The sequence below is a fragment of the Marmota monax genome, unplaced genomic scaffold, assembly GCF_021218885.2.
Source record: "Marmota monax isolate L192 unplaced genomic scaffold, Marmota_monax_Labrador192_F-V1.1 WCK01_AAM20220418_F8-fsc00033, whole genome shotgun sequence".
Classification (NCBI taxonomy): domain Eukaryota; kingdom Metazoa; phylum Chordata; class Mammalia; order Rodentia; family Sciuridae; genus Marmota; species Marmota monax.
In genome coordinates, this window is record NW_026694282.1 from 1,307,056 (window position 1) to 1,334,072 (window position 27,017).

The 27,017-nt window shown below is 31.6% G+C and overlaps 1 protein-coding gene across 4 annotated transcripts in view; it reads right to left on the reverse strand.

Moving 5' to 3' along the window:
- Positions 1-27,017, reverse strand: part of Zdhhc21 (zinc finger DHHC-type palmitoyltransferase 21) — a 70,044-nt gene that overhangs the window by 39,220 nt on the left and 3,807 nt on the right. The window contains exons 2-7 of one of the 4 annotated variants that reach the window (XM_058586343.1): positions 22,411-22,542; positions 19,200-19,234; positions 16,004-16,202; positions 14,690-14,788; positions 6,469-6,580; positions 3,121-3,259 (exon numbers count right to left, since the gene is read on the reverse strand). In XM_058586343.1, coding sequence (XP_058442326.1) covers positions 3,121-3,259; positions 6,469-6,580; positions 14,690-14,788; positions 16,004-16,157 — 504 coding nt within the window. In that variant the 5' untranslated portion in view covers positions 16,158-16,202; positions 19,200-19,234; positions 22,411-22,542. Of the gene's footprint in view, positions 1-3,120; positions 3,260-6,468; positions 6,581-14,689; positions 14,789-16,003; positions 16,203-19,199; positions 19,235-19,616; positions 22,365-22,410; positions 22,543-27,017 lie in introns of those variants that run through there. The other 3 variants (XM_058586345.1, XM_046467339.2, XM_058586344.1) reach the window with 3 other exon arrangements.

A 27,017-nucleotide genomic window follows, 5' to 3' on the forward strand; every position in this document is an offset into this window, starting at 1 on the left:
ATTTTAGACATAATTTTGGTCCTAGAATTTAGCTTTACTCTAATAAATTTAGTTAGAAACACTGATAGCAAACATTGTATTTTATGTATTTAAATTTGTCTAGTAAAATTGTCTTTTCTTATATTGGGTAAATTGTGTTAAAGCTCCCCCTCCATAAACCTATCTTGATAATGTATATAAATCCTTCATTCAGAGAATATATCATGTACAAGATTTTAAAATATGGATTTTTCAATAGGATGCAAAGTGATCTTAGAAATGTCATAATATAAACTCTTTGAGTTCCCATTTTATTACCTCTAATATGATGGTAATAAATTATAAAAACATCCCACTTAATGCAATAAGAATAATGTAAGTCAGGCTAAGAGAAGAATATCTGTTCAGCACTATTAGATATAAATAACAAATAAATTATAAGTAATTCTGGGGATCTAGACTATAATTTACTGATTATGAAAGTAACTTTTATTGTAAGTAATATCATCTAGGTTTTTGACTTTTATTTAGTAATACTATTGATTAACATATTATGACTGTTTAAAATTAAAAATTCAACAATAAATTGCTCTAAGGAAAAAAATCTGGTTTGAGTTCCTAAAACCCAGTTTGTACTAACTTTTTGTATATTTTTTCCCTAATATTTTTAATCTTTCAATGAACTTCTATTATATTGCTATCTTTTTTCAACATTCAGTATGCACATTAAAATTATATATGTGTACATATAAAGGTAGATAGATAAATTCAAATATCATCTATAGTCAGTTTCTTCCTTTAAAAGAAACAAATTCTTCCTCTAATTGGCATTAATACCTCCACATTTTCTATCTTACACTTAAAGAAAGAAATCAGTGCATAACTTCAAATGTTTTAATCCCTCAGTTAGTTACCACTAACTGACATTCTTATTTCATTATTGGAATTAGTATATCACGAATTTCCCAGTAACCCTACTAAATGGCCTAAAATATATTCATTAAAATTAAGAGACCAAAGAAAAACTGTTCTCTCCTTCTAAGGGCATTCATTAAAATGAAATGTAACATAAACTGAACATCTAGTATATACCACATATTTTTACATAATTATCTTATTTAATCTATTATTCACATTTTTTATAAAAATATAATTGAAAAGGTAAAAGAACCGATCAAAGGTTATACATGTTACAAGAAAAGCCAGGCTTTGATCCTAGGTTATGTCTTGTTTATGAAACCAATATCTTTCCACTAACAGCTGGCAAATGTAAAGAACCTGATAGTTAATATTGTAGGTTTTGCTGGTCACATTAGGTTCTACTGACCATCGTCTCTATCAATACTACTCAAATCTGTAGTAGCACAAAAGCAGTCATAGACAATATGTGAACAAATGACAGCAGTTGTTTTCCAGTAAAACTTTAAAATACTTCAAACTGTCAAAAACACTTAAGAAGAGAGATATATTTAACCCAATGCCCCATAGTTTGTCAATCCGTGTACTATACTACAATGCATTCCCTTTTAGAGATCTTTATCACTAACACCACTGCATTTTCTTTTCTCTCACTTTTAAAATAATATCTCAATTTTAATGAGCCATTTTATTTTAATGCTTTTCTTATTAGGCTTAATTATATGAAACAGTTTACTCAAGAGAATTCTGACAAGTTCTAACTATAATACCCATTATACCAGAAATTAATCTACAAATAAGAAAACATATTTCTAAAACCAGAATGAACATGTGGAACACCCATATTTAAAATTCTCTTTTCAATTTTTTTCAGTAATTAGATTGTAATTTTAATTGCTCAGGTATATATCTCAATAAATATAATCATAAGCTCTCACTAATATATACAGTGAAACACTAAATATTTAGAAAATACTTTTAATTCTTCAAAAGGATTATGTATACAACAACAATTCAAACACACAGAACTTAAGACTTTCTCTCATAAATTCCCTTATTCCCAAATTCTGTATCACCACAGAACCTTTTTTTCATATAAAGGTTTAAACAGTATAAATTGATATAAAAAGGAATGAAAAATTCCTTCTCCATCAGAGGTTTTATTCTTTCTCCCTTCCATCCCTACCTTGCATCCTCACCTGTAAGCCTGGTCATTCTTGTCTGTCTGTCTGTCTGTCTCTCTCTCTCTCTCTCTCTCTCTCTCTCTCTCTCTCACACACACACACACACACACACACACATACACACACACAGTATTTTTTAAAATGCAACCCAACACCAAATAAAATGGAAAGCATAATAATCAAAAAATACGAATATCAGGTTCAAACCTCAGCCCTAAAACTAAAACCAGGTGAATAGTCATTTCTTAGCTTTGCATCTTTTGGTACACCTCTATTAGTCTCTGTGTCTTCATGTGGTGTTGGAAAATTACAGGATGAGTGAAAATAAGATGTACACACCCCAGTGTGGACACAGGGAATCAAAATTTCTTGTTACTGCCATCACCACCACCTCCACCACTGCCACTGTAGGAAGTCAATGTCTACTCCACTCCTCTACAACAGGGAAAGCACTGCCTTGAATGGTATAAACATAAGGATAATTCTTTAAAAAACACCCTGCAAACTCACCTTATTATTATTGTTAAAAGTCAAGGGCAGAAGGAATCCTTTTTCTCAAGAACTTAACTGTTTGAGAACCTTTATAAAATTAAACTGTTTCTATGGTTTTTTGTTAAATTTCTTGACACATTTTTTAATTGGTACACTACAGCTATACATAATGATGGGATTTGTTGTTACATATTAGTACATGCACACAAAATAACAAGAAAATTTAGCCAATAACATTCCCCCTGGATCTTTATTCCTGAAAAAAGAATTTAACACTTTTTTCTTTGTTTTTTCATCATGTAGGTATTTTAAACCAAGATACATGTATTAAAAGATCTAATATGTTGGTTTCTAAAAAAAGCTACTCAACACTAAGAAGTAATCATAATCAGATTAAGGTCTATTTCTTAAATTCTAACAGTTTGGGGCTTATTGGTGTTTTTGTTTTGTTTTGTTTTTTTTTAATCTTCTGCCCTTAAAGGAACCACCATGCTAATAATTGTATGCTACAGCTACTCTAACATTAGTGGATATAAACATTTCTTACCAAATTACGCTTTTTTAGTGGAAGAAAATAATAATAGTGGCAGAAAGAAAACATCAGTGCGTAGCAAGTAAGAAGTTCAGTGTAGAAACACAACTGTAGAAAAAGCCAATGATTATCTTCACCAACACAATTGTTAATCCTGAAGAAAAAAAAATGAAAAAGAAAACATATTTTAAACTTTAACAAGATGTTCATTTCAGGATCAGTAAGACTAAAATTAAACTCGCATTACTTCATATATGCTTAATTTCATTGAGATGTGCTAAAGCCACTCAAACCTAAAAACAAGCTGTATATTAAAAAAAGATATACCATCTTACATTTGTAAAACATTTCTTACTTAACAAAGGTAAACCCACACATATACAATAATTCTTCAACTCACAACAATCCAGTGAGGCATGAAGAACAGATATTAAGTAGTCTCCTTGTGTCATTGATGGAAACAGAAACGAAATAGTTAAACCACTAGCCAGAGGATGTACAGTTAGAAGAGCTAAGGGCCAACAGAGAAGGAAGAAAGAACCCTCTTTTGACATTCTTCTTCCAGCATAGTGATCTAACTGTGGAGAGCAACAGCTTAAATTTGCTACTCTGACATAAATGCTAAGTGTTCACAATTTTCTTTTTAAAAATCTATTCCTGGTTGCTGAAAATACAAATGTATTAAAAATCACGTAAAAATACTAAGAGCTACATTTCCAGCAACGTAACAGAGAAGTCTAAGTAGGATAAACGATTAATGTTATAATTCAAAATTTTTCAAACACTAATTTAAACTGAGTATTAAACTGTTCTTAACTTACATAATATATCCAAACTTTCAAACTATTTTAAAATTCCAGGAGAAAACTCTAATTTAAAATTAACTTGTATGAATATTTTCATTTCAAAACAGCATTATACTGTCACAAAAAAAAAAAGAAAAAAGAAATAAAAGGTTGTGCTCCTAGTTTAAACTGTTATTTTAAAAGTATATCACTAAATTATTTTTAAGTAAAACAGAACTGAGAAACCTTGTGGAGGCATTTATTAGATTTAAGAGTACATATTTTGTAAACAAAAAGATTTACTGTTGTTACTATAAGCAGGGTTGTAAGAGAAGTGAGCTTATGCATGCACTCAAAGATGTTCTCTAAGGGTTGGGGATATAGTTCAGTTGGTAGAGTGCTTGCCTTACATGCAAAAGGCCCTGGGTTCGATCCCCAGCACACACACACAAAAGATGTTCTTTAATAGCTGTGGTTTAAAAGATGACATCCTTGTCCCATGTTTCTTATACCCAAGAAGTTTGGCAAATAGCTGCTATGATCACTGCACTCTTAACCAGAGAACTTTAATAAGCATTAAATCTATTTAGGTCCCTTCCTTTCTAATCTTATATAATCTTTTCTACTTCTCCTCTCCTACCAATACTGTGAAAACTTTAATAAAACTAGGGAAGCAATAAGCCTAGAAACAGAGAAAAATACTTCCATGATAGAATTTGGGTTAAAAGGCACTTCATTTGGTCACCAACAAGCTAGTCTTTATCTCTTAAACAAATATCACTAACTTTTAAAAATACATTTCCAAGCTGATTTCTTTTTAAGTCTTTAAAACTACAGGATTCTTTTGCAAGGAAGCATCAATATCTTGGCATAATAATGTACTATGAACATTATTATATTTTTAGTTCATTAGAAACATGATTATAAAGTGCTTAAAACTGAGTTCTTCAGTAATTACCACTTTTCTGAATACATGTTTCACATACCTGTTTTTAATCTACTACTGTGATTGCAAACACCATTGAGGTTTAGAAAATTATTTGGGACTTAATTTGTTTAAATCTAAGGCATATTTTAAAAATAATATCTATATGTCACATTATATTATCCTGTTGATAGTTTTAGACAATGTTTAAAATTTTTACATAGTAACAAAGTGCTTTTATTTCAAGTGATCTTAATTTTCCCTAATCTTGGGAAATTATCTTCTATTTAAATAATCAGATTATACTTAAATAATCAACCAAATTGCCACTAACAGTTTGCTAATTAGCTGTGCCATCAAAATAAATTATCAAAAATATGACATTTTTGGTACAAAGTAAAAATTTATTCTCTAGAATATTATATGCTGATGCTCAGAAAATACCAGAATGAAACATTTATGTTTTGAAGGATTGATTTATAAATACAAAGTTTTTATGTTGCCTTTTTGTAAAAACTGTCTCCATTCTAGAGTTTTCTTCCTATCTCTATTCCTTATAATGTGTGAATTCCACGTTTTAACACTGGGATGTTTGAGAGCATTAAGCTAAGTGGAGAAAAATGATAAAAGCAGTTATAAAGAATACTGTAATGTAGTTAACTTTGTATAAATGCATGCATGTGTGTACAAACATAAATATATATGTATATAGATATATTTATAAAGTGCTACACTATACCAGTTTAAATATTTATACAAGATCCAATGCTAGGAAAACAGAATTAAATACAATATCTTGTTCACAGATTTCAGTGACAGCTTTGAAATGAGATACAATACAGAATTCTCACAGCATTTGTTTTCAAAAATTCTACTTTTCAACTGAACATTTTAAGTATTACAAGAGAGCCCCCTATTGACCAAAAATGTTGGCAGTTCAACAAAATCAGCTAATTACTACTTACACACATACAACATGCATGAACTCTATTTTTTTTTTAATTTTTTAGTTGTTGATGGACCTTTATTTTATTCATTTATTTATATGCAGTGCTGAGACTCAAACCCAGTGACTCACACATGCAAAACAAGCACTATACCACTGAGCCATAACCACAGCCCGACATGAAATCTTAATACCTATATCTAATACATAGAACTTAAAAAGGCGTATGGAGTAGAAGCAGGTTATCAGGGTATCTGAAATGCACTGCTCTTTAGTTGAACAAGAAAAGGCAAATAAAAATGTTGGGATGTATATGGTTTGTTATAAGAAGAACTAACAACTACTATTTAAGTACTTCCTGCATGACAGATACTGTACCAAATGTCTCATTTAATACAAGCACCTCAGTCTTTTTGTACATTTGGGTGCATGTTAATTTTTATTGTTCTGCTCAAATATCTCCTTGTTGTTAGCAAAGGGGATCTCTGTGGAAAAATGCCTTTGGGAATTGACAGAACCATATGACCGAATAAAATATACATATGTCCTTATTAGAAAATTTTTTTTAACTGAATAACTTAATAAAATTTTTGTTTAATCCTGGCAAGTTTGAGGTTTTCACCAACTTGTTTTTCTTTTTTATTTTTCTTTACTTTTCTTTTTTCTTTTCTTTCTTTTTTGCTAAAAGTGACTTTTTCTTTTCTTACCATGGACAGTGATGATCCATTCTTCTCACACAGTGGCCACAGCGGCTGCAATGATGGGAACGCTTTGGTCTCAACAAATTACACTTGTTACATAATTCCCAGAACTCCCTTTCTAGAGAAAGAAATTAAAATGCATTTAACAAAGACAAATGATTAATGCTAAAATTCAACAACAACTGTTTAGAAGATTTTATAGGAAGTCTTCAATATCTATCTCTAAGAGATTTCTAAGTCTCCAAGGTAAATGTGCCGTAAATGTTGTTGTTTTAGTCTATGTCTGTCTTATTTTTGTGTTTCTAATTTTAAACATTATGAAAATAAAAGATTACTGTTACAGTCAAAGTAAGGAACAGAAGCAATGTATTTAAGTTTTGCACATATTGCTAGAATATAAGTAAAATCCAATGACAAAACCCTAAAGTACAACTGAATTATTATATCAAAACAGAATTTATTTAAACAAACTAATTTATAGAAATTGTATCATCTAAAAGCAAAAGAAGAAATAACATGGAGTCCTGGGTTCAGCAAATTAATAAGTTGAAATTAATCCTATAAACTCACTAGAAAAACAGAGATGGTATTCACTCCCAAATGCTTTCCATAAACCATTTTTAAAATATCAATGAATCAACCTGAGAATATGTACAGGAGCAAGTTAGAGTAGGGGATCAGAATGGTTTAGAAGTATCAGAATAGTTTCAGTAGTGAGGAAGGTTATAAAAAGATTACTATATAATGCAAATAAAGAGGCTCTTCACAAAACTGTTCTATCACTAAGCAGGGAATATTCTCTGGTATATAGTAAAAGAGCAAACAATGACATTCTATGCTAAAAACATGAGGTTTGCATAAGTAAAAAAGGCATTTGTTTTCATTATAAACTGTTTTAATCAGACCCATAAAATTATGGGACAGTCATCTTTCAAGACAATACAAGTGCTCTTATATAAATGCGTCTTTTAATATGTATTGAAATGAAATTTTACTTTTATAAAATTCTTAATTTTTTTCAGCACTTATTTTATACTACCCCATATCCTGACTCTCACATTCACAGTGAATATTACTATATGCAGAATGTGACTAACATACAAAAGGTGGTCTACAAATGCTTGCTGAAGTATGAAAAATTTAAAATAAAAAAGGAAATATTCTAAATAAAAATAAAAGATATTAGAGGTTTTCTAAAATGATTTAGAAAATCATTTTCTAAAATGATTCCCCATTTGAATTCCATTATTTTAGTTTAATGGCCAGGAAAAAGTCAACATACTGGAATTTTATGTGGTAAAGCATCAGGGAAATGTTTTCTGCTACAGATGTCTCTGAAAAAACCAGTAAGTACAAATAAAACCTACATAAAATTGATTTTTCCAATAAGAAAGTTGATAACATTATCTTTTACACTTGAAATCTTATTTTAGAAGAAAATCCTTTTATTTCTTATAGTTCTTATTTTAGTAGAAACATATCATGTGAGACAGCAACAATATTAAAGCTGAATTTAGATACAATTAAACTAGTATTATTTAACTATAAGTGAAATGGAAACTCATCTATTATGTAACACATTATGATATCACAAGCATATCATTTTTCTCTACTTAGCTTAATGCTCTCAAACATCCCAGTGTTAAAACGTGGAATTCACACATTATAAGGAATAGAGATAGAAAGGAAACTCTAGGAGATAATTTTCACAAAAGGGCAACATAAAAACTTTATGTTTATAAATAAATCCTTCAAAACATAAATATAATGTTTCATTCTCGTGTTTCTGAGCATCAGTATATAATAGCCTAGAGAATAAAATTTTTATTTTGTACCAAAAATGTTATATACTATGAAAAGAAAGCATTTGGCTATGTAAGAAAAAACCTATAATTCTGTACTTTAGACCACAGACTGGCAAATTACAGTCTGTAGGAAATCCACTCCACCACCTGTTTTTGAAACCCATGAGTTAAGAATGTGATATATCAAAGTCATATATAACATGAAAAAATATATGAACTTAAATTTCACTGTTTATAAATAAAGTTGTATTTGTTATATGCCCATTAATTTATGTATTATTCATGGTTGCTTTCTGTGCTACAATGACAAAGCTAAGTTGTGACAGAGACTTATATGGCCCATAAAGGTCAAAATATTTACTATCAGGCCTTTATAGTAAAGAAGAGCCTGACAACCTGTGGTATGGACCATAAATTTGGTTAAAGAAAAAGCTTGGCTAAATCGAAGATACTACAGAATATCTAAAATGAGAAAGACCTACAAACAATTATACACACGTACATACGCACAATGCATCCCTATGTGTTCAGAGAATAAGTAAAAAAAAAAAAAAAATCACTATTATAAAAATCTAGAACCATAAAGTACATCTACAATGTTTTTGCTGTGTTGCAAGTAAAAAACATCCACCTTAATTTAACCTATATACTGATAAAGCATTTCTTAGTGTCTTCTCTTTCCTTTTTCAGGGTTTTCAGCTCAAAATAGGACCTTGGTGAATGATACAGTCTGATATCTGATGATTTACTGTTGAGATTTTTGTAGTAGCCATCAAACAATATAAAATAAAAGCCTATGGGCTGGGGCTGTAGCTCAGTGGTAAAGCGCCCGCCTCACACGTGTGAGGCACTGAGTTCAATTCTCAGCACCACATAAAAATAAAGATATAAAAACTTATTTCAACAATTTAAAAAATAAATAAGTAAAAGCCTATGAAAGAGAGAATCCAATTGATAATTTATGGTACTTACGGAAAAATTAAAAGCAAACACATTTTTTTAAGAGAGAGAAAAAAACAAAACAAAGAGAAAAAAGACAAACTGCATAAATGACTGAGGTTGTTTGAGTAAATAACATCACATTATTTAACCTGGATCTCTATTAATGCTATAAATGTCTGAATGAATATAAAGCAATGTTTGGTTTGATTTGGTTGTTTTATTCCCCTTAAGGAATCAAAGCTGGGGACATGGTTCAGTGGTAAAGCACTTGCCTAGCATACACGTGGTCCTGGGTTAGATCCTCATCATCACAAGAAAATAAAATTTAAAAAAAAATAAATAAGGAATCATCTTCTGTTCAAGTCTTAAACAATTACATTTTATGGGGCCCTCTCTCTTAATTACAATATTTTAAATCACAAAGTACTGTTTGAGGAAGAAAAATAATACCTGAACCAAAATCAATATAAGATTTGCATCCTAATATAGGTTTCCTAACAGAAATAGTAGGAAATAAATGTCAATAAGTCTCTTATGGAAGACATTTTAAAAACAACATAAGAGGAAGGAAAACAGTAAAACTATGTATGTCCATGATCATTAATCACACATGCATCCTTAGAGCTTGAGGTAAAATTTTGAGGGACAGCATCAAAAAAGACTATATTTAAAAAAAAAAAAAGGAAAGAAAGAAAAAAAGAGAAAGAAACTTGGAAGATTTTGTTCTGCAGCTCAATTCACATAGCTAACTATGGAACCAACCCAGGTGTCCTTCAACAGATGAATGGATAAAGAAATTGTGGTGTATATATATATATATATATATATATATAATGGAATACTATTCAGACTTAAAGAATGAAATTATGGAATTTGCTGATAAATGGATGGAACTAGAAAATACCATGCTAAGCCAATTCCAAAGAACCAAAGGCCAAATGTTCTCTGATATGTGGATGCTAATTCACGATAAGGGTTGGGGACATAGGGAAGAATAGGGGTACTTTGGATTAGACAGAGGGGAGTGAAGGGAAAAGTGGGGATATAAGGGTAGGAATGATAGTAGAAAAAAATTGGACATTATTACCCTATGTGCATATATGATTATAAGACCCAACTCCACATCCTGTACAACCAGAAGAATGAGAAGTTAAACTTCATCTATGTATGATGTGTCAATGTCATATATAACTAATTAGAATAAATTAAAATTTTAAAAAATTTAAAAAAAAAAAGATTTTGCTCTGTAACACTGTGCCAAAAGTGGCTTTAGGGTCCTGGGGATATAGCTTAGTGGTAGAGCGCTTGCCTAGCACCATGAGGGCCTTGGTTCAGTCCTCAGTAATACACACACACACACACACACACACAAAGTGTCTTTAGAGATGACAAAAACATTGGAGTCACACACTCAAGCTAAGAACTCGACCACAAAAACTAGAGATGATTGTGGTGACAGTTGCAGATCTCTGTGAATATACTAAAAGCCACTGAATTGTACACTGTAAATAGATGATGGCATATGAATTATGCTCAACAAAGTGGTTTTTTTAAAAAAATTAAAAGATTGAATAAAATCATTTCATAAAATGTGAAAGTGATAAAAAATGATATTCTTAAATCGAGTGTTATTTTATATTTGTTATTTCAAACATGCATGTGAAAATTTCAAATAGTATAAATAGACATGTACAATTCATTTGATTATTTCACCTATATGCCCAAAAGTTTTTTAAGTCAAATTCTGGGGATTTCCTCATGAAAAATGGGACATTCCCTTGTATTCAACTTGCCTCATATTTAGTGGATTCCAAGTATACTAAAGTTATTCATAAACACATAAACATACACATTCAGAAAGGTAGGCAAAATATTTCAGAGTAATTCAATTAAGATGGTTAAAACTGTAAAAGTATTAGGGCTTTAAGTTTCCTTTTGTGAAGAACTTAATTATATAAAACTGTTCAACCTTCAAACATTACTGAATAAATGTCACTATTCTTGGGCTTCAATTCTTTATTCATGATATATTATTTTTCACCGCTAACATTTTGTTGATCTTTTTGCCTGTTAAAATCATATTTATGCTGGGCATGGAGGCACATGCCTATAATCCTAGAGGCTTGGGAGGCTGAGGCAAGAGAATCATAGTTTCAAAGCCAGCTTCAGGCACTTAGCAAGACTGTAAGCAACGTAGTAAGATCCTGTCTCAAAATAAAATATATAAAGGGCTGGGGAAATGGCTCAGTGGTTAGACACTTTGGATTCAATCCCTGGTACAAAAAAAAAAAAATCATATTTACAAAAGAATCAGGTAACCAGCAACAAAAAGTATATGATGACTTCAATTTTCCCTAAAATCATAACAAAGGTGAAAAAGAACTAAAATTATTCATCTGTACATAGATCTATGGTAAAAAGATAAAGAGACAGGGCTCTGGGTTTCACACCAGCTCTATAACATAATAGCTGTGTACTCTAGCATAGACAATCCATGTTCCTGACTACCCAGCCTTCCTACCTCAATTATCATGAAGATCCTGTAATATGACACAACCACAGACTTTGAAAACATTAAAATATAATACATAAATGTATTTTCTGATTGGATAAAAGGGAAGTTCCTGGACTCAAAGAAAAACAGGCCAACTGTCAATTAAAACAAGATATAATGCAGACACTCAGAGTCAGAACAATATGCCATGATATCTTCCATCACTAGCATTTATAATCTAAAATAATACTGTGGTCTAATGTGGACTCAGTGAGATCTACAGATATTTGTTGGTATTCAAAATGTTTTTAAAATTCTTAATTAGGTTTGGTTTTTTTTTTGTTGTTGTTGTTGTTTTACTTTTTTGGCTGTTGTTCAGGAGTGGTGGTGGTGTTGCAGTGCTGGGGATTGAATCCAGATTTTTTTATGTTTTTTTGAATGATGAACTTTCTCATAAAAATTGGATTCCAGTTTGGATGTGGTTTGTCCCTCAAGGGTCCATATGCAGAAGACTTGTCCTCAGTGTGGTACAGTGACAGCTGAAACAATCTTTAAGAGGTAGGGCCTAGTGGGAAGCACTCAGGTAATTGGGGGTACTGTTCTTGGAAGGGAATACCAGTCTCCTAGAGTAAGTTCTCATGAGAGCAAGTTGTTAGGAAAGCCTGAGCCTGGCCCCACTAAGTAACTCTTCGGCTTCTTGTTTGGCAATGTGATTGTTCACTCCCATATGCATTCCCACCATCACCATCACCATCCACCCTGATATGATGCAGCCAAAAGGGCCCTCAACAGAGCTGAGCAGATGCAGGCAGCCATTCCTGAACCTTCAGAACTGTGAGCGGAACATTTCTCTTTTGTTCATAAGTAACCTGCCTCACCTATTTCATTATAGTAATGCAAAACAAACACACACACAAAAATGGATTTCAGGAGTAGGGTCTTTACTATAACTATACCTGAAAATGTGAAGTCAACTTTTGGAATGGTCATAGGTTAGAAGAGTTTTGAGGAACAGATTAGAATAATCTAGAATGCTGTGTGATGGGCCTTATGGGAAATTCTGGTGAGTGCTCAGAAGATAAGACTAGGGAATTAGTCTTAGATGGAAAAGAAGATTCTATTGGAATAAAGCCTTGCCAGAGCCTATTTCATGTCATTTGGACTTTCAGCAGCCAAAATATCAAGCTAAATAAGCTTTTGCTTTATAAAGTTAGCCCACTTCAGGTATTTCATCATAGTGACAAAAAGCTGAATGATACACCTATTTTGACTTTTTAAATTTTAAGACCCAGCAATCTAATCGCATGATGATTTCACAGGAACTGGCTTGTGGCTGCCACTATTAGATTCAACAGGAAAACCACAAACCTGGCTCCTTTCACTAATTGGTGGTGCCTGGAGCCTGTAGGCATTTGAGTGTTTGATCATTACAAACAAAAAGAATTTATCAGAAATCCATCCAAAATTAGAAAAAGACTTCTTTTTACTTCTGGATTTAGTATTAAAAGAGATTACACACATATACTATATATTAGAGAGTTTTTGGCTATGCCAGTTGAGAAGTGGGATTCTAAGGCTTAAGGGTACTACCCTCTCTGCCCCCACCATAAAACAGAAACAAATTGCAAGGTGGTATTTCTGTAAGTTAATAAAAAGTAAATATTTGAATGGTATTCAGAAACTTCTATAGCTATAGCCAGGCACAGTGATGCATGTCTGTAATCCCAGCTACTACAGATCAGGCTGAGGTAAAAGGATCACAAGTTCAAGGGCAGCCTGGGCAATATAGCAAGACCCTGTTCAAAATTAAGAAATAAAACGGGTTGTAGATGTAACTCAGTGGTAAAGTATCTCCGGGTTTCACTCCCTATTCCCCCAAAACATAAGAGAAATTTCTTCAGCTACATAAATATGTATAATATTTTCATTTAACCTCTAAAATTTTAAAGCCAAGTAAGCACCTAAATGATGGATCCCAAAAAATAATAATCAGGACTTATAGGAGGCTCTATAAGTGACCTGTCACTTAACCTCAATTCACAAGGAATTACTGCATTGGTTTCCAAACTTTTAATGAAATTACTGTGATCTTTTGAAAATACTGACACATGTACTGACATCCAGATATTCTCATTTAATCAATATGAGATATTTTAAAAAGCCCCCAGGTAATTTTAATGTGCAGCAAGTGTGGAATTTACTAAATTACAACAGAAAGTATTGTAGTTCTATAGCGTACTACAAAGATATAAATTCCTTACTAGAACAAAGTACATCATTCTCAAAAATTATATAGCAAATAAGCAAAATGCAAGACTCAGGAGGATGAGTCTATACTATGTCTGGTATATAATAAAACAAGTAATATATTTTTATTTACTTTTGTTGTTTAAATGGTTATTATGCAATAGGATGATCAAACATTATGTTTAAATGGCACTACATTTAAAAGTTTTCAAATGTTTCACTGACTATGTTAAAACTTGGAGATATATAAGAAACAGTGTTCATAATACTACAAATATTTACTCTAGGCAATATTACATTTATAATATCATGAGGTGTATGGCAACAGCAACAAAATTCCTTTCTTAAATAAAAATAGAATTTCTGATAATTATATTTCATTCAACAAATATTTGTTGCACATCTAAGTGACAGAGATTCTTCTAGACACTAGGGATATAGCAATAAATGAAGGAAGAAAACCCAAGGAAAATAAATCTATACTCTCACAAAGGTTATATAGATCTGGAATAGGTAAAAGGAGACAAACTGAAAAAGAGAGCCAGGGAATGAGAGGGAAGTGGAAGGGATGGTTTGCAATTTTAAATAGAGAAGTCTGGAAAGAAAAATGTGAGCAAAGACTTAAAAATGGTGTTAAATGATAGACACAAATACAGTATTTAATGAATACAATAAAATACATTGATAAAGATAATAATTCTTGTACCAGCAAAACTGATAAATCCAAAGAGTAGCATACCTCCATGTGGGATCTTAGGGTTCTCTGGGAGTCTTCCTGGGTCAGTTATTGAGGCCCTCACTAAGGCGACCAGACAAAATATGGCAATGCCATAAAATACTATTTAAAATAAATAAATTAATAAATTAGTCATTTACCCTTTAAAATACATTATCAACAAGCATATTTGTGTTTAAAAAGTATATATTAACTAACACTATCAGGATAAATAATTTTTAAAAAGATGAAATGAAAAATTAAATAATCAATACTGCCAAAACTATACTATATGTTCAATTTTAAATATTATTTTGCATATTAATAACTTATAAATTTGATATAAATCAGTTTCTTTAATAAGAGTGACTTCTCATCAAAAATGATACAAATAGACCCTACTTGTACTATATTTGATAGCATTTTAAAAAATATTTTACTCTTGAATTTTTCCATTAATTCTATCTTCAAAATTACTCTCAATTAGAGATGTTCAATTGCACCTTTTGATGAATCTTAACATGCTTGAGAATAAAGAATTAGAAACTTTTTAATTTTAAAATTAAAAATCAGGAAAAAATAGCAAGGGAAAACAGATTCAGTCTCTATAATTTCACAATTTAAATTAGTAAGACACATGCATTTTGTTGAGGGAATAAAAACAAAACACACTGCACATGTAAAAGGAAACAATTTGACTGCTCACTCCTGGACTAATTGCATAGCTATAAGTCAGTTTTATCATCTGTATAAAAGAAATTATATAACCCATAGCTCTTTTGAAATACAAATAAGGTAAAGTACATAAAAACATGTACATATACATGTAAAATATCATTCTGATCTGACTATTTTAATCATAGGCAAACCATTAACATGTATATTATAGCAAAAATTAATTATTCAGAAGTTCAAAGTGAGGTCATAATCAACTTCATAATCAAAATCAATGATTTTAGTAGAATGAAACTCTCATTTCCCAGTAATGTACACTACCATCCCCATTCTTAGAACTTCCATATTTGCAATTAAATACAAAACAGAAACATTAAAAATGCAAACATCAACTGCTGTTTTTTTTTTAGCAAAATGGTCTTCATATGTATTTTTCAGACTTAGATAAATATGGAGATAGCTCTTCAATATGCAAATATATAAAAACTATTATTTTAAAAATTTATTTAATTTTAAAACTTATTTAATTTATAATAATAATACCACTACTAAAATAATAAATATATTAAAAGGAAGATTATCATAGTGGCACTACTCTTCAAAAACATACACAATGAAAAAACTTTAATTATAAAGAAAACAAATAAAGATCTAAAAACTTACTTATTATTACTATGCCTGGAATATGTCCTTCTTCATAGTGAGGAAAGAGGACAATTTTGGGAATTAAAACAATATTGTATAACCAGACAAAGACAATCAAACCCATGCAGCACCAACCATGTGGGTCAACAACAAAGTGAATCCGGAGACCCATTTTGCAGTCCTATAACTGCCTGCCAACCCACAAGGAAAGACAATCCTAAGAAGAAGGGGGAAAAAAAAGTTACAAACATAGAAAAAATTACTTGACTAAAAACTGCGTTTCTGGCACCTATAAAATGCATTTACTAACTTTTTTGTATATTTGATTTTTTAACAATAAACACTTATGAAAACAGAAACTTCTGGGTATTAAATTTCACCAAAAGCCTCAAAAAATTTAATTTCAACTGTTCATTATGAATTTCTATTACGAGTATAAACTGGTATTATCTGCTGAAATTAAAACAATATTTGCCCTAACCCTACAATTTCATGTATAAACCCAAGAGAAATAAGTGTACATGTCCAGCAAAAGATTAATAAAAAAATTTTAGTAGATTTAACTGTAAGACTACTGATGGTCACACAAGTCAAAATAGTGTTTATCCTGTAATGAAAGGGTGTGTATTAACTGAAAAGGGGTGTGTTTTAACCTCTGAAGGGCTAAAAATGTTTTATATCTTGATGTGGATGGTACCCTGTGGAAATATAGAAACATTCACTGAGCTGTATACTGAAGGCTTGTGCAGTTCAGTTTAATTTTAAAACACAATAAAATGTTTTTAAAATCATGTACAAATTGCTAGAAACATTAAAATTCCAACTAATCTTACTACTATCTACTCAAGAAGACTCTTGTTTAAATGGGGCTTTGTTTTCAATTGAGTATTAATGATCCACCAACAGATCTCCAAATGAGACACTTAAAAAGTTAAGATATACTTCAACTATAGATATCAATAAAATGGCTTAAAATATACCTACATTTATAACGCTTAAACAATAACACTTACAATATAAGATTTAGTGGGCGCTTTTTATACCAAATATATAGAAATAACAATAAACCAGGACAATGGTTCTTGAACTTGTAAGAAACCAGAATCAACTGAGAAGCTTTAAAAGAATATATATTCCCATTGCAATCTAATAAATCTTAATTCTTCATAGAGTTCAAAAACCAATAAAACAATTTAAAGTGCTTTCCAGGTATCTGATACAGCTGACTGTTATCTAGAAACCATTAAACCTGAATCTTTACAAAGATGTCAATTCTATAGCTATGAGTTGAACTTACTCAACTCAATAAATATTGACTGAGTCTCTGCTATACACCAGTCACTTGTTAGACATTAAAGATGCAACTAAGACTAAGATATGGTCTTTGCTTAAAGAAACTAACAGTCTAATGGCAAAGAGTCACAAAAATATTTAGTATAATATAGTAAGTTCCAGATATGTACTCAAGTTGTCAGTAGGGGCACAAAAGAAGGAAATAGTTAAATGCGGATTTAAGCAAGACTTTCTATAACAAATGAAAACTGAGTTCAGTCTTAAAAGATGAGAAGAAGTTATCCAAGAAAGGAAAGTGACAATAATACCACAAACAAAAGAAGAGCTGGAGATATATAAGAGTAAAAACTGCAAGAGGTATTACTAACTGCAAGAACAAATCATAAAGCTTTCTGTGACTGGGCACAGTGGCATATGCCTATAATCTTAGAGACTAGGGAGGCTGAGGCAGGAGGATCCAAGTTCAAAACAAGTCTCAGTAATTTAGCAAGGCCCTAAGCAACTCAGTGAGATCCTGCTTCAAAGTAAAAAAATAAAAGGACTGGGGACAAAGGACCCCTGAAAGGACCCCTGGGTGTAATCCCCAGTACCAAAAAAAAAAAAAAAAAAAGTTTCTGGGGATAGTGACTGGTAAGAAATGAGAAATAAAGGGCTACAGCAGGAAGGACACAACCATGACATTTAAAATGCTAAGACTTCATTCTTAGGCAAAGGAAACCTATCAAAGCAGGAGGTTAACCTGATGAATTTGTTTTAAATAAGTTAGTGAAGCTTTGGTATGGAGAATAAAATTAAAGACAAAGATCAATTAGGCTAAGAGAATACAAAAGCCAAACTTAGTTTTAGCCAAGGGCCAACTAAAGAAATAGAATCAAACCAGTGAGTCTTATTAATTGATTCAATATTAGGAGTTGCAGAGAAAAGAGTCAAGGATGACTCCTAGACTTCCAACTTATATCCCAACTATTTCATTCTAAGAGTAATTTATCTTCAATTGAAAAGCCTCAGAGTACCATTAGAGGCCTAGGATCTAGAGACTATCATGCTAAATGAAATACACCAATCCCAAAAATACAAAAATCAAATGTTCTCTCAATATGTGGATGCTAACACACAACAGGAGTGGGAGGAATAATAGTTCAGTGGATTAGACAAAGGGGAATAGGAAAGACAGTGGAATGAATCTGACATAACTTTCCTGTGTACATGTATGAATATACCACAATGAACCTCAACATAGTGTACAAGACTGGGATCCTAATTAGAGTAAGATAAGATTTCATGCTTGTATAAATATATCAAAACAGAGTCTACCATCATGTATAACTAAAACACACACATATATACACATATAACAGAAAATAAAAATAAAAATAAATAAAGCTACCAAAATAAAGATTAAGGAGCCATTTAATTCTTAAAGGAGTAGTCTGTCTCTCCTTCTTAGATCCTGCAAATACTGGGAAATGAAGGGAGGTGGGGAGACAAGAACTCAAATGCAATACCATTCAACAGTTTCAGTCAGATATGGCCCAAATTAGTATTTGCATAAGAATTCCAAAACAGGAATAGTACCCAGGTTTTTAAAAGTAAAAGCTAAATTTCACTACCCCTTCATTAGAAAATGAAAAGACAGATCAGTTATCATAAAAGAAAATCAGAGAGGATAAAGCTTAATATCTGTGTAATTTCATAAAAGAAAATCAGAGAGGATAAAGCTTAATATCTGTGTAATTTGATAGGTATCAGTATTTTAAAAACTAAAGAAGTTCATATGCAAATGGTAAGCTATTTACACAGCTAAAAAGAGAAACATTCCAAAGAATGTTAATTTTTTACAGCCTTGCCAACTACCAAGTGCTAAAAGAAATGACAGAAGGTTCTGTTTCTCAACATGTTCAATATTATTAACTTCATGTACCTTTTTGTCCTTTAATGTTTCAGTTCTGTTCAGGACTAAAAAACAGAATGTGAATTCCAATAATTACACAGAATAGAGTAATTTCATTATTCATTTCTAATTTTATTAACATTAGAAACAGAAAAGCATACAAACCAGCAAAACAAGTGGGAAAATTATCAAATACTCATTCATTTTTTAAACTGTTTTCATTTCTTTCTACCAGAAAATAGCAAAATTTTCTCATCCATAAAAGAGCCTCACAACAGAAAATATTGCATAGTAAAAAGTATCATTTAAAAATGTGTCCATTTTTTTTTCCTGAATGCAAACATATATAGATGATAAGCTCTAAAAGAACAAGGAACCCCAATGAACAATGAGCACAGGATAGAAAAATAAAACAATGAACAAGATGTTGAATATTTAAATAAATACCTGGTAAGAGAAAATTAGTGCCACATAATCCTTAAAACAGGGTTGTAGAGAAGAAAATGGTTGTCCAAAGAGCTCCAAATCTGATTACAACTACAAACACATAACTGGTAGAGTTGTAGGATCACTCCAGTCAGTTAATATCTACCAGGCGTGGCTTATGGCTGAACAGAAACTATTACACATCCTGAGCAACAAGCAATACAATGCTGCTGCTTGGTCTTAAGGGTGGCATTTTGTTAAGTACTTTCATTAGCAACATACTAATTTATATATTAAGTGGTGAACTCATAACTCAAACTTTGATGTGACTAGTAGATACACTAGTATTTCAAGATTTTTAAAGATTACTATCTGGTAACTAAACTTGAGTGTAATGACTAATTTCATAATGATGTAAATTACTACAGCACAAACTATTTTTAAAGAAATTATAATTCAATCCTAATTAAACTACACTGAGTAAATATTTACAATGTTCAGATTTTCCCAATGGGATGGATACCACCTTTCCTTTTCTGCCTTTTCAGGCAACTGTATTTCACCACATATTCTCCTCAGGAAGAATATTTATGGAATTGGGAAAAGAAAAATAACAGAAAACTACTATATGACAGAAAATGGTAACATCAGAATGCAGAATTTAGAAAATCATAAAGATTAGCCAAAATAATTATAAGAAATCTTGTCACAAGTATATCCCCAAATACAGTTTTGTATGACTCATCATCTTGGCCAAAGTGGTTTGATGGCAGTTCTATGAATATGAAAAACACATTCCATCATTCATTCCTCCTGTCTGAAATGTCCCCACTACTCTCCTTAACTCTATTTAAATTTAACTCTCAATTCAGGACAATTTGAATCTCATTTTCCAAATGAAATTTTTCCTGGCACTTCAATTCACAATGATCTTTTGGTTCTTAATTTCAATAAAAAGCAAAATTAGAAGAAGAAAACAGCCAATGGTTTTAAAAACTTGGAATGAGGATGGCCTTCACAAAACCCATAAAGTCAATTTCAACCAAAACATTTAAAAAAAATTTTTAATAAAAATTAAAATTCAAAAAATTTTAATAAAAATTAAAATTCCTGATCCCAAAACACACCAAACACCTAGTCAAAAGATACAGTATCCATGGAAAAAATATTATAACACATGAACGATAAGAGACATACAAAGGAAATACATTAAAAGGCAATTCAAAAATAGAAAATAAAATCCAATGGCTAATCATTACTGATTAGGAAATGTAAAATAACTAGGTATATTTTTCATCAATTTATTAAAAAACTTTCAGGAAGACAGATGATATTCAATGTTGAGAGGACACAGGGAAAGGGCACTCTCATAAATTACCAGTGTGCACATAAACTGATACAATCATATGGGGAGGGTAATTTGGCAGTATACATCAAAACGTAAAACCCTTTTACCCAGCAGTTTTATTTTTAGTAATATTGGCAAAGGTACTCGTGAGAGTATACAAGTATACATACATAAAAGGCGGTATAAAGGACACAGCACTTCTTGTAAATTAGAAAAATATAGCACAGCCTACATGTCCATGTAGAAGAGGGGAATGATCAAATAAGTTATAATACATCCATAGTGTAGACTACTCCCAAGTTACTACAATTTTGAGGGGGAAAAAAAAAAAGGAAGGCAGACCTAGATGTGCATGTCACTACCTATAACGCACTACTGAATTAATAAATCAAGTTTTATGGTGGGAAGGGGGGAAATCTTAACAGTAGCTTTTCTGGAAGAGAAGGAATAGGGGCAGACTAAGAAGAGGCATGAGGGAACTTTCTGTAGTGCTAATAAAGATCTATACCATGATATGGAGTCTGAGTTATACAAGTATGTGAATTTGTCAAAACTCAGCAAAGGTACACTTCCAATTATTGCATTTCATGGTATGTAAACTAACCTTACAAAACCCCTGTAAATCAATACTGAACTCTAGTTAATGACATATATTAAAGTATGTGGAGAAGGAAGTATACTGATACCTGCAATTTACTTTGTAATGGATCAAATAATAATAATAAAACTGATTGATGGATAGACAAGAGATGAATATGTGATGAAGTTCAATAATAATAGTTATAAAATCTAAATGATGGGTATTCAGATTTAACACTATAAAATTGATTTCCACATTTCTGTTTAAAGTTTTCAAAATTAAATGTTGGGAAGATAAGTTGAGGAATAGTTCCTATAACATTTTTTTTTTTTTTTAGCAAAAACTACACATAAGTAATTTCTGCATGTGTATAGAGGGGAAAAATTGTTTGAAGAAAACACATATCAACCAAACTGGGTTATCACTGAACTGAAAGAGGAGTGAGGAAGAAGGCTTTCCTATTTTATGCATATATTTATATGTTCTTCTAAGTTTATCAGTATCATATACAATTCTAAATTATTTTCAACCACCGAAAAATAGACTAAGTGACAGGACTAGTGTTATAAATGTTTAATTTGAGCCTCGATCACTATATATTATTTTTTAAATTAGGATTTTTAAAAACTGTTATGTGGAAGGATCTGCCATAAAACAACATAATATTTGCAATTTAGAAAGATATTCCTGTGACTCGTATTATTTACAGCTTATTTTCTTTATAAAAAGTCTAATTTAAGAAAATACGCTTAGTTAAAATGTAATATAAAATTTGTAAACAAACTACATTTGCTAATGTACAATTAAGTGCATACAAACATTAGACTCCAAGGATACTACACTAAATAAATGAGAAACAATAGTCCCACTATAAAATGCAAACTTACCACTTGCAAATTCACTGGGATGTGTTGTAATTTTTCTGGTACTTGCATCTAGAAGTTTTATCTTGATTCATTCTTTCTGCATTACATTCCACCAAATGGACCCTCTCTTCAATAACTGTTCTCCATGAGAATCTATTAATGGTTTAACAAACAATCATCTCTCACAAAGATAAAAATTATAAGCAACTAAACATTCTATGAAAATGACAATTACAAAACTTTTAAATTAAAAAATAAGATGATTCAATTCCACCTGATTCAATGCTTACATATGCCATTCATCCCTGCAGAATTTGTACTTGTTCACCATTACAGATGAAAGTTCTCTCTTTTGAAATCACCTAATTCCCATAAAACCAAAAAAAGCATTACGTGTCCAGCATTTGGGCATCATCAAATTTCCTTGACCACAAATTTCAAAGTAAAATTCAGATTCTGAGATCACTTACATGACAAAATGCAAGTAATATCTTCCAAGATATGAGGTTAGAAGCATCTACTCACAATTAATAAACAGAGAACAGAAGAGTTTAAAATAGAAATTTTGGTTTAAAATATTCTAAGAAAAAAGTTATCCTCCTACAATGAAACCACCACCAGAAGAGTCTACCATAAAAGTTAGATCCTATAGCTAAAGCTTAAAATAATAAGTTCTACAATAACGTATACCAATTAACTGTTATTAATTCAGTCAATATTTATTAACTTTATATTATGCTTTGACACAGGATATAGATGAAAAAGAGACACTATACTCAGTGGAGACTGACCAGTAAAGAGACAAGATCAATTATGATGTAAAAGAAGCTAAGAAAGAGGGAAAAAATGCATCTCACATAGTAAGGGTATTAGTTCATAGAACATTTTTCAGTTTTCTGAAGATGCATGTGTGTGCTGGGATGCATTACAATCAACTTCTTTCTTATGGTAAGCTGTCATCAGGGAAAGATTTTCAGAGACAATGAAGCCTGTGAATGAGCTCAATGAAAAACAGAGGCTTTTTCTAACCGAGAGAATAGAACAAGAAAAGATGTAAAAGCAAGCAGAGGAAATAGAAGTAAATGGAAATGACAAGAATCACTGCATCTGGAACATGGGTCAAGATGTGACAACCTTGGGCTGAGGCTGTAGCTCAGTGGCAGAGCGCTAGCCTGGCATGCATGAGGCACTGGGTTCCATCCTTAGCACCACATAAAAATAAACAAATAAAATAAAGGTATTCTGTCCATCTACAACTACAAAAAAAAATGTTTTTAAGAGAGAGAGAGAATTTTTTAATATTTATTTTTTAGTTTTCAGCGGACACATTTGTATGTGGTGCTGAGGATCGAACCTGGGCCACATGCATGCCAGGCGAGCACGCTACCGCTTGAGCCACATCCCCAGCCCCTACAAAAAAAAAAAAAAAAAAAAATTTTTAATTAAAAAAAAGATGTGACCATAATCAATTCAAAGAAATAAATTCCACAACACTATCAGTACACACAGAAATATATGAATAACTGAAGAAAGACATTTTACCCTTTCTACATAAGATGCACTCTGATACTGCTATTCGATTTTACTTCATCAAAAATATATGATGCTGGTCACAGCCTACTAAACAGAATTCATGACACCAAATAAAGAGTGATCCTCAAATTAAAAAGCACTATGAAATGAAAACATGTCAATGAGTCTGGACTTCATCCTGAATGTAATGGAAAACCATTAAAGGATTTTAGGGAGCAAATCCCAGAATCAAATTTGTATTTGGAGAAGAAAAGCAAAGATCTTATGGCTGAGTTTGGATAGATGGATAAAGTACTGAAACTGACTTAACAAACAACAAACTAGTCTTCACCTAAGAAATGATGAAGGACATCAGGTGCAGTACACACCTGTAATCCCAGCAGCTCAGTAAGCTGAAGCAGGAGGATCGTGAGTTCAAAGCCAGTCTCAGCAATTTAGCGAGACCCTGTCTCTAAATAAAATATTTTTAAAAGCCTGGGGATGTGGCTCAGTGGTTAAGCACCCTTGGTTCAATCCTCATTACAACAAAGAGAGAGAAAAATGATGAGAAACATGGTAAGCATCCCAGAAATGCTTATTTATAAGGGCTATGCGGTATGTTTGTGTTATGAAGTGACACAACAGAAAACATACTGGAAAAAGGACAGATCTAGAAGAACTTTAATGAAAAAACTGATAGGACATAGTGGTCAAATGAAGTAAAGGGCAGATTCTATGATTAGTCCTAAATCTCTGGCTTAGGGACTAAATAAAGTTGGTATCATTCTCCAAGACAGGAAATAAAGAACAAGCTATGAATTTATGAAGTGCACTGTTTACCAATGCAACAACAAAACTATAACATAGTGAGAATGTGAAAAATATATCAATGATTATCATTACATTTCCATTCTCCCTTATAAACTTATAAAACGAACAATACCTGTATTTTCTTTTTTTTTTTTAATTTTTTATTGTTGGTTGTTCAAAACATTACATATTTCTTGATATATCATATTTCACACTTTGATTCAAGTGGGTTATGAACTCCCATTTTTACCCCATATACAGATTGCAGAATCACATCAGTTACACATCCATTGATTTACATATTGCCATACTAGCATCTGTTGTGTTCTGCTGCCTTTCCTATCCTCTACTATCCCCCCTCCCCTCCCCTCCCCTCTTCTCTCTCTACCCCCTCTACTGTCATTCATTTCTCCCCCTTGTATTATTTTTCCCTTTCCCCTCACTTCCTCTTGTATGTACTTTTGTATAACCCTGAGGGTCTCCTTCCATTTCCATGCAATTTCCCTTCTCTCTCCCTTTCCCTCCCACCTCTCATCCCTGTTTAATGTTAATCTTCTTCTCCTGCTCTTCCTCCCTACTCTGTTCTTAGTTACTCTCCTTATATCAAAGAAGACATTTGGCATTTGTTTTTTAGGAATTGGCTAGCTTCAATACCTGTATTTTCTCCCAAGGTCAATTTTTCTATGCAGCGTGATTATTAGATTGTCAAATGTCATTTCTTTCTACTCTAACTTTTTAACCTAATTTAAAGTGGTCTCCTTGCTGTACCTTGCTTCTTAAAAACAAAATACCATAGGACAAAGTTAAGGAGCTGCTACCCTAATGGCAAATAAATGTATTAAAAAAGAAAATCAAACACAATTAGATGTGGAACAACAAAAAGTTCTGAAACATAGCCAAAGTGAGCAATGCCACTAATGCCACAACTCTAGGGTGGCTTCCTAATGTTTCAACAAAACAGTAGTTTCTGTAAGTAACATTAGGTAATACCACTGGCAAATCATCCATGAGGCAAACCCACGTCACTCACTGGCTTAACATCAAAAAAATTCTCAACAAACATTTACAGTTATTAGAGCTCTATTACAGACATAGCATGCAAAATGCAACTAACATTTCAGTGCTAGATCAATACCACTGTCGCTACTTTGAAATCAAATTTCGTCTATGTAGTATGAAAATAATAGTAACCTCAAAAATCCTAAAAATTTTGGGATTACAATATTACAAAGTTTCAAAACTATGACATTAAACATTTTTAACATTGCTATGTCAGAAAAAATATAGTCAAATCACAGAGTAAGTTACCAAACATACCAAAAAAATTTTTTGCAAGGGCCAAGAGAAAATTAATACTATTCTAGATCAATATATGAAATTTAAAACATTATTACAAGCAAAAATTAGTTTAGAAAACAAAGTTACAGCTGTGTATCTTTAAACATACTTATAAAGCTATTTGATTTTATTTATCCTACTCTGCAAAATGGTTAATCGTGGCATTTAGCTCTACTTAAACATGAGGCTCTAGCTGCCTGTAATACTTAGCCAATAAAGTAATTTTTAAGATATCATGTAGGTATTCCATTTATTATCAACAGAGTAGTAAATATATCTTGTACAGATGTTAAAACAGAGAAGCATGTTCAAATGGTAATACAGCTGCTTGCTTTCCAAGCTCTGTTTGACCATCTTTAAAATGGGGCTAAAAATATCAATTTTACAGGGTTGTAATCATGCTCAAATGAGAAGTTGCCTGGCAAAGAAATATCTCCAAAATAGTAACTTTAAAGGGAAGTGTGAAGTAGGGGGGAGAGGGGAACTTAAAGATGAGTTTTACTTCTCCTTTTAAAAACTCTAGAATGAAACAGTGTTTCAGGGTCCTATCCTTAAAAGTAGTGATACAATTTAACCATACCTCAGCTAATTTACTTCCTCCCCCACCAAAATCTGTCAACTACTTGTTAGGGGGAAAAATTTTTTTTTCAAAAAGTATAGCCTTTCAGCTAGTGTTATACTACAAGCGTGTAGTAAAGTTATATTTCTACATGTTTTCCTGGGATTTCTTCAAGCACAAAACCAAAAATAGAAGTTTGATCTAAAACAGAATAATTGAACTAAAAGAGCCCCTAATCTAATCTCTTTCAAGTGCAAGCAGGATGGTAAGAGGAGAAATGAAGCATGGAAGAAAATCATCCTTGATTTCAGAAGCTAATGAGACTATATAATTAAAGCAGGGTATTCTGAATCAATTGCTAAATTCTCCAAGAAGATTTTTGTAAAAACATGGGTGGGGCAAAGTTTCA